This window comes from Pipra filicauda, unplaced genomic scaffold (assembly GCF_003945595.2).
Source record: "Pipra filicauda isolate LSUMZ 115617 unplaced genomic scaffold, ASM394559v2 scaffold40_size4127951_pilon, whole genome shotgun sequence".
NCBI classification, from domain to species: Eukaryota; Metazoa; Chordata; class Aves; order Passeriformes; family Pipridae; genus Pipra; species Pipra filicauda.
The window spans coordinates 248677-263498 of record NW_024104543.1 but is presented as its reverse complement, the minus strand read 5'-3'; the positions used below and the strand labels follow the sequence as shown (position 1 = coordinate 263498).

The 14822-nt window shown below is 37.5% G+C and overlaps 1 protein-coding gene across 1 annotated transcript in view; it reads left to right on the top strand.

Annotated features, from left to right (window-relative positions):
- Positions 1-14822, top strand: part of TMEM117 (transmembrane protein 117) — a 195653-nt gene that overhangs the window by 27803 nt on the left and 153028 nt on the right. Inside the window, exon 3 of the mRNA XM_027710914.2 lies at positions 1661-1793. Coding sequence (XP_027566715.1) covers positions 1661-1793 — 133 coding nt within the window. The remainder of the gene's footprint in view (positions 1-1660; positions 1794-14822) is intronic.

Genomic DNA, 14822 nt, shown 5'->3' with positions numbered 1-14822 from the left:
CAAGTTTTTTGACTAATTTCTCCCATTTTATAGCTTCCCCATGTGTCCAGCCCTAATCAATGCTGAAACTGGACTTGGCAGTTCAGCAAACAGCTCACAGAAATTACCTCCATCCCAAACCGTTCACATCTCAGTCTGCTATCTTGCTTTTCTGACCAGCTCCTCATCTTCCTTCTGTTCTCCCTATTTTGACATCTTCTAGTACCAGACTGCACTATCTCCTCAACAGATGCTGTCCTTCACCTTACTGCTTAAATTATCAGTTGCCTTCCTTAGCCCCGTTGGCTTCTGCTGTGGCACTCTCAGCCCTGCAAAAGCAAATTCCCATCTCTTGTGCTGGTGAGGTTTTCAATACTCTAAACAATCGAAGAACATGTTACTTGGTTTCAGAAAAGAAAAATTCCACCTGGAAAAAGGTAATCCATTCATGGTAATCCATGATAAAACAACAATATTCTGTTAGTAGTAGGAGCATGCAAGTATGAGAGATGGTGAACTGTACAAACTACCTCCTAAAATCAGTAGAGGCACAAGGAGAGCTGCTAGAGGACAGAGTTGTGAACAAAAAAGGAGATCAAGAAGAGTATAAACAACTGGATTGACATGCATGACACTCATCCAAATGAGGAAGAACTAGTATGGCTGGGCTTTAAGAAAGTGGTCATTAGAAATTCTGGTTAGAGCAGCTCAAGGAGCTGTACCACATTTGTAGAGGTCCAGAAATAAAAAACTCCAGACAGTGAATAAACTGTGCACCTGAAGAGTTTAGAGAAGGAAGACAAAAGGGTGATAGGGTATTCTTGCAGAAGCTAGTAGAGAGGCTATTACAATGCTAAACACCATTAGATATGTTTGTTTTAGGAAAGGAGAGGTCTGGGAAAGATGGAGAGATTCCGAATAGGAAAAGAGGGATGAAAGTAGGCATAAAAAAAATGTGGAAATTGGATGGATTGAAATTGTATGGGCAGGTGAAAAGGGTAAAGGGCTACAGGAAACAGAGATGTGAAACTCCTTAGTTTATGATAATGGAGAAGGACAAAGAGGAAAAGGTAAGAGAAGACACAGAAGGAAAGCTAGCCTAGGAAAAATGTGTTCCTGGCAAAAACATCATAAAAGTTTCACCTATCACCAAGGGTGAGAATAATCAGAGCTTCTTTTCAAGCAACAAGACATACCACTATTCTTTGACAAAGGTATTCTCTGCAGAATAAAGTATAGCACATCATATGATTAAATTTCTAAGAAAAACACGCAAGATTCTACATAGACTGATAATTTGATTTCCAAATGAAATTAGGGAAGCAAATAATGTATGTCAGTGGACTTACTTCAAATACTTTGCCCAAGAAAAGCTGTCTTAGACATGAAAAGAAAATTTATGTATGAATCAGTAACCTTTTTTTCGCATTTGAAGTGAATTGTAGTGGCCTGCAGGTTTGTTTTTTTTTTCTGGACTGCAAGTAATTTGTAATTTTGTAGGAATAATATCTGTTCATGCTGAACTACAGAAGAGTGGTTTGACTGCATGATGCTAAATCTGCCCTCCCCACATACAGTGGAATAATTTGGTATAGGAAGAAATACAGTTTAGTACTTTATTTTGGTTTTTGATATTTACTGACTGATTAAAATATGCTTTCTTACAATTTTTGTACCACAGGTCAGTTGCTCCGTCTGAAAATGTTTCGAGAGGATCATGGGTCTTGGATGACGATGTTCTTCAGTACTATCCTCTTCCTCTTCATTTTTTCTCACATTTATAATCTGTTCCTCATTATGGCAGGGAATATGAGGTATGTTCCGAGTTTATTTTTGTCTCTTTTGCTCTAAAATATATTCTGCTGGAAACTTCTTTTATTCCTCTGCTTTCTGAATTTAGGTAGAGTAGTAATTTAATTGGTTAATTAGCCAAGAAGATGAAAGTATCAGTTATAAAAAATGGGGTCCTAGACTAATGATAGCAACTCTTATATCAGGGTAATAACGAATGTTATATCTTCTTTTTTTTTTAATTTAAAATTATAGCTAAACAAATTTGATTTGAAGTTAGGGCTGAGTAGTTTACAAATATAAGCATTACTATTGTACCTGAGCAGAAAGTTCAGAGTTAAAGATAAAAGAAATTGAAACATCTAAAATTGAGGAAGCTCACAAACATTAAATGGGTAGTATAGTGCTGTTTTGGTTATGTACAGTAATATTTGCTGATCCAGTTTGTTCAGAATATTCTTAAATTCTTTTTCTTTCCCATAAAGTGCTCTAACAGAGCAAAATTATGGATTGCCGAGGGATAAACAGCTATCTGTTATATATAGATTTATTTTAAATTGAGCTTTTTATATTAATTTTTTGTCTTAAGACTTGCTTTCTCCTATTATCTCAAAATTAACACCACTTTCATGTGTTGATTTTCCTGAGAAAACCCCCCTACATTATTAATCATCTAATATATACAAAATTAGTTCATTGGACAGAAATATACAGTAATGTTGTTTATGAAAGGCAAGATAGCATCTGAAGACTTTTTAGCAAGGAATAAGAAACTCAAAGTATATATGAGCTGAAGAACAGTGCAAATAATTAAATTATGTGTTCTTAGCAGAATATCAGAGCCATACCAATAGTCTGATGACGAGTTTTTTAATGGGCCCTGGTGTGGTGTGTTACAGATCTTAAGCATGTCAGCAAAAATGTGCAGTGTATAAAGTCCTGTAAACAATGTGACATAAAGCAAAAGAAGGCAGACTGAGTGTCACTGAATGAACATAAGCACAGACCAGCTGGGATAATCATGAGATTGTGACATGGAGACTAAATGTATTGATTTGAGCAAAGCAGGTAAAGCAGCAGACTCATTGGCCGTTTTATGAAATGATCACAGTAATGATGTGGTAAATATGAATAGGTGCCCAGTAACAGGTGGGATAATTATCCCTGAGATGAGGACGGTGGGAGCATTGCAGGTTTCTGGCTTCTCTATTTACATACTTATACTATTATTGGTATTATGTTAAGATTTATGTTTGGTATTTCTAATGCTCTTTAAACTATAACCAGCTGTTAGACAAAGCATTAATGATTTTGAAAGCTTGACTCATGTCTAGAAAACACATTTCATTTGTTCTTGTCAACGTTCCTGTCCCTGTACCTGTTACAAGTTTCCATTAGCTGCGCTGAAGAGATTGTGTGGCTGTCACATCCATGGAAATAGGCACAGCCTAGTGCTAAAGTAGCTGGTGTCAGTCAGTGTACCCTCTTCCTTTCTGTGGGGTGAAGCCTCTCCTTTCCTGGAGCTTATGCCACAGCTATAGATTTGTTGTGATTGTTTTGGGAAGCTGAGCATGTTGTACTCAAGGAATTGCATGGCTTTTTTCAAAGTGGACTGAGGGCTTGTTACAGATATGTTGTCTGTCCATTTCAGCAAAAGGATATGGAAAATAGTTTCAGTCTCAAACAACAGAACTTAAATCATCAGTCAAACAGAGGTCTTGCATCAGTCCTTTTAAAGCTGGGGTAGAACAATGTGTAATGGTTTTGAAAAGAGGGTTTCTACAACAAACGTCATCAAAGCCAAGTGCTTCATGTTGCCATGTTTCAAGGAGTAGATTTTTTTTTCCTGAGTATATGTAATCTTTATGAAAGCTATTTGCTTCATGATTTGTACTTCTGTGCAGAAGAACACCTCTGTCTACAACTTTTGCCACAGTGGCTTACTGAAATGACTGATACCAGAGACACTGGTTTTCCAGGATGAAGGTCAGAGTCTGCTTGTGTGAAGGTTACAGTCTTTGCGGAGAAAAACTGACCTTTGTGCCTGTGGACTCCTGTGAAACACAAGCATCCATATTACACATCTTTCCAATACAATGGCTACAAAAACCTTACTCTCTACAATACTAAGTGAAAAGCGTTCTTTTTTTTTCTTTTCATGTGTTTGGTCCTTGCCCTGTCTCTGATTCACCTTTCCCTGGATACTGGTAGGAGAGGGATTCTGACAAGTTTCTTTATGTCAGATGTTTGGTCTCATCAATGAAAATCCCTTTCTGGCACAGAAGCAGAAAAGTCATACATCTTGCATCATGCCAGCATGGATGATCACAGCAGAAGCAATATCCTTTTGAAGGGTTGAGAAACCTGTGATTTAACACTCTGTCATATAACCATATCTAAAAAAGATACATTTTGCAGTTGCCAAAATTTGGGGTTATTTTTTTTAAGTATTTTTAAAGACACTTCACATGTGTCTTAGTGTGACAAACCTAAAAAGTGTGAATATATCCCTTAAAAAAGGGTAGCAGTAGGTTGCAGGGAAGAGCAAAAGCTGAGTATTGTGTTCAGTTTTGGGCCCCTCACTGCAAGAAAGATGTTGAGATGCTGGAGCATGTCCAGAGAAGGGCAGTGCAACTGATGAAGCATCTAGAGGGTAAGTCACAGGAGGAGTGGCCAAGTGAGCTGAGGTTATTAGCCTGGAGAAAAGAGGACTCGTGGGGGACCTTATCACTCTCTACAACTACCTGAGAGGTGGGGTTTGGTCTCTTCTCCCAGGTAACAAGTTACAGGATGAGAGGAAATGGTCTCAAGTTGCACCAGGGGTGGTTTATATTGGATATTAAGAAAAAGTACTTCACAGAAAGGGTTGCTGAGCTTTGGAACAGACTGTCCAGGAAAGTGGTGGAATCATCATCTCTGGAAGTGTCCAAAAGCCGTGTGGCTCTTGGGGATATAGTTTAGTGGTGACTAAGCTGGTTCTAAGTTAACATGTGGACTTGATGATCTTGGAGGTCTTTTCCAACCTTAGCGTTTCTATGATTCTATGAAGAATTTGCTGGTACTTGAATATATATTATACAGCTGTTTGCTGGGTGAATGTGTGACTGAAATAAAAGAATTGTGACAGATGGAATATGTCTTTATTTTTTTTAATTCTTTTTTCAGTGATGTTTCCTTTTAGGTGCTTCACAGTTTATGGCACTGACCACCCAATGTACATTAGGTCACTGCACTTGTAGTCAGAGCTGAACATCTGGTGACTGTGTTATCAAAGTACCATTGAATACTTTTTTAAAACAGTGAGGGACTTGTGATTTTATTTGTTGCCTTAGGTAATTTAGATTCTTGAACTTAAGCATGATTTTGAGCTGTGTAACACTTAACAGATAAACAACACGGCTTATTTATTTAAGACTGTATTTGAAACATAAATGAAAGGAGGAAACTTTTATTTTTCTAAATCAAAAAGTGTCTTGCGGCAAGACCACGTGGGGGCAGCAAAGGGCGCAGTTTAGCAAGCTAAACCGATGGAAGTATATGGGGATCCATGCTATCAAACTTTTTTGTCTGGATTTTTCTGTGCTACAAGCAAATTCAGAGCCCTTAATTTATCGTATCTTTCTTTAAAGTAATTCTGGGTCTTGAGCTGTCCAGGGACTGTCCCATATTTTGGTCATTTATATGTGTAGAATATATTACCTAAAGGAAATTCATTCTCTACTTTGGGAGCCTGTGTCAGTAAATATATATATATATATATAATGGCCAGTCTTCGCAAGCGAAGATTTGGGAAAGGTCATTAACCCTTCCAGCCTGCGCAGTGGATTTTTTAGGTGAGACACAGCGTGCGCTGAACTGAGCCCACCCTTTAGTCCTGAGGTTCATCTGCCGGGGCCGAGCAAAGCTTGGACAGTGGCAGTGAGGTCCCCAGGATGTAGGTTTGTTTAGAGTGACCTTCTCTTAGGTGGATTGCCTACCAAGGCTGATGAGCTCCACCTGCCCAGGGGGCCGGGAATCGGGGGCCTCTAGTGGTCTAGTGGTTAGAGTGTCTGACTCTCACTGCTGTCAGTAAATAATGCTTTGATATTTAACATTACAACATAGTGATGTATTTTTCATATGACGTCCAAAAATTAGAGTTGTGACTGCTTGTCTCACAAATATCAACTGTCTTGTCTTAAATGAAGAGATGTTCAATTGACCAAAGGATGTTCGGGTGCACCATTCAACACTGTAAAGTGTCATTGAAACAATAAACACAAAACCAATATATCTTTTGCTGTTAGTTGTCACATTACTGTATATAATACAAGTTGTTGGCATAGTCTTCTTTGAATGCTGAATGTGTCAGGAGAGGGTTTGACTTAAATTTATTACCTCTGCTGGCAAAATTCTTAGTAAGCACTAGGAGAGAGTCCTCTCTAACTACTCATTTCTTTCACAGAATAAGTGTGAAATTATAATAGAGTTTACATTACTTGCAGAAATTCCTTAGGAATAAAAATATTACTTTAATTAATTTTAGTTAAGGTTTGAGTGATTTAGTGAATTGCGGCCCAATTACAATCTGCAGTTGACAAATGCATACAAAGAGGGTTTGCATTTCATTTAACAAGCTGAAACAAGGAAATAGCTACATATATATTTAAAAGCCACAATAATAGCTTCCTATTTATCCAAATTAGTTACTGCTCCTTTTCCTTTTTTCACAAGATACAGATTATTATGTCCCTGGAAATGTTTATTTACTGAAGGCTTTATGCTACATATTACTGAGGATTCTGTGCTTTAGTTTGTTTGATTGCTCATTAGAGTCAAGGATTAGTCATCATTGGCATAATTTTTAGAGCAAGACTTGGGGACAACTAATCACGGTTAGTGTTCTGCAGAACTACAAGGCCCACAGTGGATCTGTATTAGCCCTCCAGGCTACCTGTGTAGCTGTGTCTACGTAGCCATACATTTAATAAGATTTATGTTGATGTATAGTTTGTATATATCTGTTTTAGTTATTTGTTTATACTGTAGTCATGCTTAATATTTGGCAAAGGTGATAATGGTATTCTGTGAGCTTCAGAAAGTTGAAGCTTTTGTGAACTGCTGGAAGGAAAGGTTCCAAATCCCTAAGCCCTCTATGCCATTCTCAGAGACTAATCCTTTGGGGCCATCATGAGTCTTCCTCAAACAATATGTCAAAAACAGGGACTCGCTTAAAATACTTGTAGGTTCTAAACAGCATAGGCTGTGACACACTTACACTACGTCAATGTATATAGAGGGAGAAAGTTTAATATGTTATACAAATTATGGATATTGCTCTAAGAATGCAGAAGGCTACAGTCTGTAAGTGGTTTTCAAGTTAGCCTTTTTATTGCAAGTTGTTGTCCCAACTGGGATCCTAAAGCACAGGTGTCTAAAGAGGTCATAGCAAAAGAAATTATATTTTTCCAGTACTGTGATTGAAAACTGTCTTGAACCAGGATTAGTACTTGAAAACTAAAGTAACTGAAAATTCCAAACTAGTTCAAGGTGTTTCAACGTTTATAACTAAACTTACTTGCAGTCATATCGCCTGGTCAAAAAGTACCTCTTGGTTCCATGTGCTAAATCTGCCATATCGCTTCTGTCTTCTTGAGGTAGACTTCATCAAGCTTTACGTTCTCCTAAGGTAGGAAATAGCAAAGAACAGAAAATGCTTAGTATGGGTGCAGTTGCAACATGATGATTCTGAAATCCCAAACCCTTTAAAGACTAAGAAACTCATTCCTTAAACCACACTCTCTGCAGAGAGAGGACAAAGGAGATCTTGCACATCACAAAACGATTGACATAGAATCATCATAGATCCCAGGGAGAATGGATGTAGACAGGATACTAAAGAGCTCCCTTATCCATAAAGACATCCCAGGAGTACCCCATGGTCATCAGGATCAAAGGCTGCCAAAAAATCCTGTGGCATAGTTGGTGCTTTGTTATCATGAGGTATCCATAATACAGGTTGATCAGGTTGAGAGCAATATTAATTACTTTGTTAGAATGACTGAAATTAATAGGAGTTTGTGAAGAAAATTGAACAGTGAGAAAAAAAAGTTATCAAAGCCAAATTATTTTCCTGTGAACTCTTTTAGGTAGCTTAGGAGCAAAGGCCAAACTACAGAGATTCAAGTGACACATCCGAGTTCTGAAAGGAGTTTTTTGTCAAGACATAGGCAGAAGACCCAGATCAGGAACACATACACATACTCATGTGTGCTGCCTGAATTAGTCTCAGGTACTTGTAAGTGTTTAGGTAAGAATTATAGTAGTAGCACTGTTGTAAGAACCCCTTTTGCCAAAATCAATGAAGGTTTTAGAAGGTTGTCGCTGATAAGAGGTGCCAGAGGGAAGAACTGACAGTGCTGAGCCCAGTCAGACGTATTAGCTGGGAACAGCAGGTACAAAGGATGCTGGATGCTGTGGTGGAAGAAACATGAGAGAGACAAAGGCATGTCCAGCACCAAAGGGGTCTTGCTCAAGCCAAAGACAGAGGGACAGGTAGCCCTGTGGCTGTGTCATAGCTGTCCTGTTGTGTTGCTGTGGTGAGACTGATGTGACTGTGGGAATGTCTTAGGGCTTTATAGACTGATTCCCCTTTCCTCTTTTCAAATAAATATCCTTTCTAGTGCTAGGGTTAACTGTCTAGATAAACTGATCACAGCACAATGTAGTTAAGCCTTATGCAAAATTAATTGATGGTACTGTTACATATTTTGTATTTTCTTTTTATTCTTTTTTTTAAAAAATAAGTACTATGCTTGCTTAAAATGAAAAATTCCTCAACTTAAAATATGCAAAAGGTCAGTTAATGTTTGTATTAATATGAAACTGTAAATGTAAGAGTTAATGAAGAAACTAATTCATTTTCTGATGGTGTAGTAAAGTTGGCCATTTGTGAAGTATTTCTGTTCATATCAGAGAATAACAAGGCAGATTTCCTCTGCCTGTCGTTTGGGCACTCACTTCTTTTTTTGAAGGCACAGGTAATGGCTACGACATTACTTTTCTTATTTCATACCACTCTGGATTGAATTGACACATAGACACTGGGAGTGTTTTCCTTAATCACACTATGATATTGTTGCTGTGGCATTGTCTGCTAGGATTATGTGAAAATGCTCAGCTCTGTCAGCCCTATTACCGGTTCAGGAACTAAAGCATTGCTGCTACCTATGTGTCTGGTGTTCTTTGGCCATGACAAACGCAAGCTGTCTCCTGAAGACTGAAAAGTACTTTTCCCTGACCCAGGTGAGGCCACGTGTCTATGGGTAATATGTCTATGTAGGAGTCTGTAAGTCCAAAGATGCCTCCTGAGGCCTGTTAGGAGGTAGGCCTTTTGGAATGGTCAGAGTAAGAACGTAGTGTTTTATATAGGAAATCAGGTCCTCAGGTCATCTCTTCTCACCGTGAACTAGGAACTCTGTAAAACTGTAATCGGTACTACTAAAAGGTTTCTTTTCTTTGCCGGGGGAAAACTAGAGTTGGGGTTTATCTTCTGAGAGGAACTACTGCCAGTTTCCATTAGCTGAGGAGCTGGTCCATTACTGTCTTTATTTCTCCAGTTTGCTTTCAGCTTACAGCAGGACACTGAGATAAACACTGTTTTTGAAAAATAGAAATTTAATAATGAACACTTGCATAAAAAACAGGGTTTTTAAGAAAGAAAGGCTTCCTGAGACTTTCCATCCTTCTTCATTTTGGCTGAAAACCCTGAAGATATCAAGTACCTCAAATGGAAAAATATGTAGCCCAGCTGCCACCCTAGTGAGACATTTGCTTGCACCAAGTACTGCTGCTGTATTCTCTTTTTTGTCATTCTAACAGAACTGAGGAGAACAGAGCCCACCTGTCCCTAGCATCCCAGCCAGCAGCGAGGTAGGTGGTAGCAGCAGATGGGTAGGCAGTTTGTTTCCCAGACCTGTTAGGCTGTTAGAGGAGAGGGTGCAGTTGTGATGGAGGCTGCTGAACATGAAAGTTATGGTAGGGAAGAGAAAGAATTGGAAAGTGCAGGAAGAAATTTTGCAGGCATTTGCTTTCCCCTGGCAGCAGCAGTAGCAGCAGCTGATGTGATTCAGACAAATTTGGACCACATCGTACTTTCAGCTCCCACAGGGTAACACAGCATAATGGTCTCTTGTAGTGCCCTTCTGATGGCTCTGGGTGCATCAAATGCCTTCTGTTTGAATGTGACTGCTTATGTGAACTAAATTGAGCACTTGAGGTAATCCTTACCAAGATTATGGCCTTAATGAAAGTGCTTAACCTGCTCTTGCTAGAGAGGGCAATTTAAAGTATCTGTTTTCTTCACCATTTAGCAGTACAGGAGAAGATGGACAAAAATGGAAAACCAGGTTTACTTTCCAAGGACATATGACTTGAGTTTCTTTATGCATTTCTGATTGCAGTCCCTCCCAGAAGTACATGCATTTGTGTGACACGTTTTATTGTCATATTGAAAAATGACTCTGCACAGACTTATAGAAATGAATGAGTTTAGCAAGTGATAACGCTCCATGTTGCTTTATCCAGTGGTATAACCATCAATCACCCTAAAACTACAACAAAAATAAGTTGTCAATTTAAAGAATATTTACCTGCATTTTTCAGCAATTGCATGTTTTCTGAGTTGGCTTAAAGAGAATCTCACAGTTTGATGTAAATAAAACTGTGCTTTAGTGATTAACCTGCAGGGTTAATGAAGTTTTTTTAAAAACAGGGTATCACTTGTAGGTGACACCTCTTCATTAATATGTTCATACCTCTACAGATTAGTAGACTAAAAGATATACTTGTTCCTGTGAAATTTTAAATATTTGATTCAATTTAAAAATAGACTATATTTTTCCAATCTATTATGTATTTTTTATCAAAATTTTATGATTTTTTCACCCAGACTAGAGAGTTCTAACATTCTGGCTATAAAATGCAAGATGTGAACAATTTTTGAGTTTTTAGAAAAAAATCCAGGTATATTCCAGTAAAGGAAAAATGGTTGAAAATATACTTGTTTGATACCCATTTTAATCTCCATGGATGTAATGGAGAGACTAGAAATATTTACCAGATAATAAAGGGCACATATTAAGATGGTAGAGCAATGCTGCATCTCATTCCTGTTACTTGTATTATTTTAATTGCTATTTACCTAGGTTAATCTAAAATGAAACTAGTAGTATTTTCGCTATGAAATTAGACTTGAATCCTTAGTCTTCTCTTAGCAATACTCATAGTGTGGAGAAATCTTCATCCTACGCCCTCAACAGGAAAGAAGACAGGAAATTTGGGGATGGGGAGAAATCTTTAAGATTCAATAAAGAAAATTTAGTCTACAAAAATACTGAGGAGCTTAAAGACTTTCTTCCTTTATTTTATTTTTTCCCCCAGTTGATTACTCAGATTACTGTTTTTTCTCTCAGTGTGTCTTTGTGCCAAATCTTGAGTTCCTTAGTTGGAATACCCACTGGATGATCCAGGATTTTTTGTTTGGTGATAGCTGCAGGACTTACTTTCTTTTCCTGGTTAACAACAAATAATGTCTTAGAATGCCTTCAGCCTTTTTCACTGCAATACACATTTTAAACTTTTCCCTACTACACTTATCTACAGGTTTTGAAGTGAATGTTTTTATTTGCTGTGCAGTAACAGTGTACAAAGTTTTGAGACAGGACTTACTCCCATTCTTTTTTTTTTCTGTATTTGTGCCCAAACAGTGTATTATGTAGTTTCAGCACCCAAAGGAATTTGCCCCAATTACAGCAAATTGAAGCAGTTATTTTGAATAAAACATTGAATGCTTGCTCTTAAAAAGGTAACAAGCGATCTAAAATTCTTCAAGAATTCAAAGATCGCTTTGAATCATGTACAAATAACTACTTATGGTGGTACCAGATGGCAGAAAATTTTGCTAAATTAATGAAAAGAACTTCTTTATAATGAATGTATCCAAAGCTTTTTCCATGTTATCATTGTTCAATTAAATTTAGGGCTAAAGCTTTTTAATAAACATGACAGTTTCAGTATTATTCAGACAAAATGCAGTTATATCCACTGAGATATTTACCTTGTCCATTCTGCAGGAATATTCTGTGAAAGGAGGAATACACAGCATATTTTAGTGTTTTGGTTGAGTTTGTTATGGAATTGGTACATATATATATATATATGTATGTATGTAGAATCAGAGGAATTGTGATATATGGCGGTTTCTGAAAAAATGAAAAGACACTTTTTTTTAATTCTATGGGTTTGTATACCTTTCCTTAAATACATTCCTAGGAGTCAATAATGTAAAGATTTTTTTCTCGTCTTTTTTTTTTTAAAGTATGCAAAACTTCTAATGCAATACACTTGAAAATAACTGAGTACCAAAATTCCAAAGTTGCATGCTGAAATTGTATTTATATACACATGCAAAAAGATTAATGTAGGTTAGTATACAAAAAATTTTCCAATCAAAAAATTTTCCATGCAAAGACTTCTTACAGAAAAACCCTAAGTATAGGTTAGAAATATTTTGCCACTTACCAGTGCTCACCTAGGAAAGCATAGGTTGGGAATTTATTTTTAGAGACATTTTTACTGTAAAAGAATCAGCATGACTGTGATGGAGAGCACTGCTGGCTGTAAAAGTTGAAACCTGAGTATAATGAAGCATTGAAAATGACACAGTTAGAACCTATCTAAATGGAAGTAACCTGTAAAATGAATTGTGATAAAATGGCTTTCAATGACACATACTCTGAAAAATAAAGATGGCACAATAGGTTCTGCTTCTTTCAGGTGATGCATTGTAATACCTCCAGTCTATCTAACACTAATGGTAACTGAGAACATAAACTGATGCTATGTAACAGCAGCATTTGACAAGTACAATTAGTCCTCATCATCATGGCTGGGCTTCGCGAACAAAGATTTGGGGAGGGCTCTACCCGCGTTTGTTACAAGCGCGCTGGTGGCTAAAAAGGCCGATACGAAATAGGCATGTCCGGTTGCAAAAGGCACAGCAGAAAGACTCCTTAGGTGGTATATTCTGCAAGGCACGATTCTTTCTGCTTTGTCTTTTCTCCTCGAGAGTCATCCTGCATGCTACAGAGATGAATAAATGATAATAAAATCAAAAGAACCTTTTTCTGGCCTTAAAATTCTTGTGAGGCTAAGAAAGGGAATATTCCTTTAATTCTCTGCAGTACCAGGAGAATGACACCCTGCTCTGTATAAAGTACAGTGAGGGAACTTGCAGAGGACTTTTGTTCTTGGCTTAGAAGAGTGAAGACCAGTCCAGTGTGCACTCCCTGGGGCCACCCTGTATGGCAAGTCCAGTCTTGAGCAGTGTGAGCAAGGGCAGAAACTTCAGCATTGGTTCTGTGACACTGCTGTTAGCAACCTGCGTGTTCTCTGCTTCTTGGGTTTAGTACTGAGGCTTGCAAGACTGGCTCAGGGACAAAAAAAAAAAAAAGAAAAAAGGAAAAAAGTAACTTCACATTAGAGACTTCAGAAACATAGCACAAAAGCCTGGAACTTTCCAGGGCTGAAAATATTCCTCTTAACCTCTGGTCACATGTAGCAACAAGTAGCGCTTGGGGTTAAACAGTTAGTCTTTTTCAGAGTTATATTGTTGATAATTAAAATGACTTTTTCACATTTACCTACTAGAAGCATTCTATGCTGAAGCAATTTCCATATATGCAGGCAAAAAGGTGAATGTAAGCTAGAATAGGAAAAAATGCAGGAAAAAAAGAATCCCGCCAGTAAGGTGAAACGAAAATTCAATAAAGTGGAGCATAACATCACCACAAACCATCTACGTACGGTTCTTGTGACTCAGAAACATTGATCTTTTTAGATATTTCAGTTTTGGACTTTTTCAAGTAAGAATTATCTGTCTTCTCCAGGAGTAAATGCTTAGTTCTCATATTGGCAGGGTTGAGGAAAACCTTGGTTTTATTCTGTTGCTGAAAGCATCCTGTGTCCAGGAGACAGGCCATACCCCAGAGTATTTCCACACAGTGGATATTAGGATCCAGGTTCTCCCAGTTCTGCTTTGCCTTATGCTGTCACTGCATAAATGAAGTGAATCACAAGCAGTAAATAAGTAAATAAGAGTGCATGCAGTGTCAGAGAGATGTCTTGCTATGAGATTCTGTAGGTATGAACACTGCAAATAACTGTATGTGTTACTAGTTCCAGGTGCTTTTCATTTTAAAATGAGAACAGAGTGAAAATGCCTGTAAATAAATAAAATATTTTGTTTACCACAAACTTCTGCTCAGGATTTATACATTAAAAATTACAGTAGCCTGGGATAGAGAATTTAAAATGTCGTTAGGACCTCTGTGATTCTTAACCTAGGTTTTTTAATTTCACCACTTCTGCTCATCTTTTCTGGAAAAAGAAGGCCAGGGAAGGAACTTTGCCTTGTCCAAAGCACTGGACAGACTTCAGGCTTACAGAGGGGACTGGGGGCACATTGCTGAAGATGATTAATTGCAGAATAGTATAAACAGATCTTTATTTTGTGAAGATCTGCAATTGCCTGGTGTTTTTTGGAAACAAAAGTGATTGTGGTTAAAAAAATTCCTGAATGTAAGTCATCTTGTCCATTAAAGGTTAAAAAAGAATCCAAGTGCATCTTGTTACAGAGAATGCCGTTGTGAAGGAGTATTTTTGTGCTGATATAAAGCTGGTGGTTCATCCAGGGATTTTTTGCTACCATGTATGAAAAACTATATTGAAATTCTAAAATCGGAATTAAGGCAGCTAGAGGGCACTGTTGCTAAACATTTGTGATCTGCTTCTTAAGACCTGATTTATTTGCCAGACATAAATTGTAATTCAGAATTAACAATAACTTAAAAGTTATCCCACGTGTCTTTTGTCATATTTAGAATGCATCAAAATTACTGTAAAAAAAGCATTTGAAAGATATGCTGTTTCTGTCTTTCATGAGCTTTTGAACAAAGAGACAAAAATATAGAGAAGAGTATTATTGAAGCCCCACAAAAGAATACATTGACTAT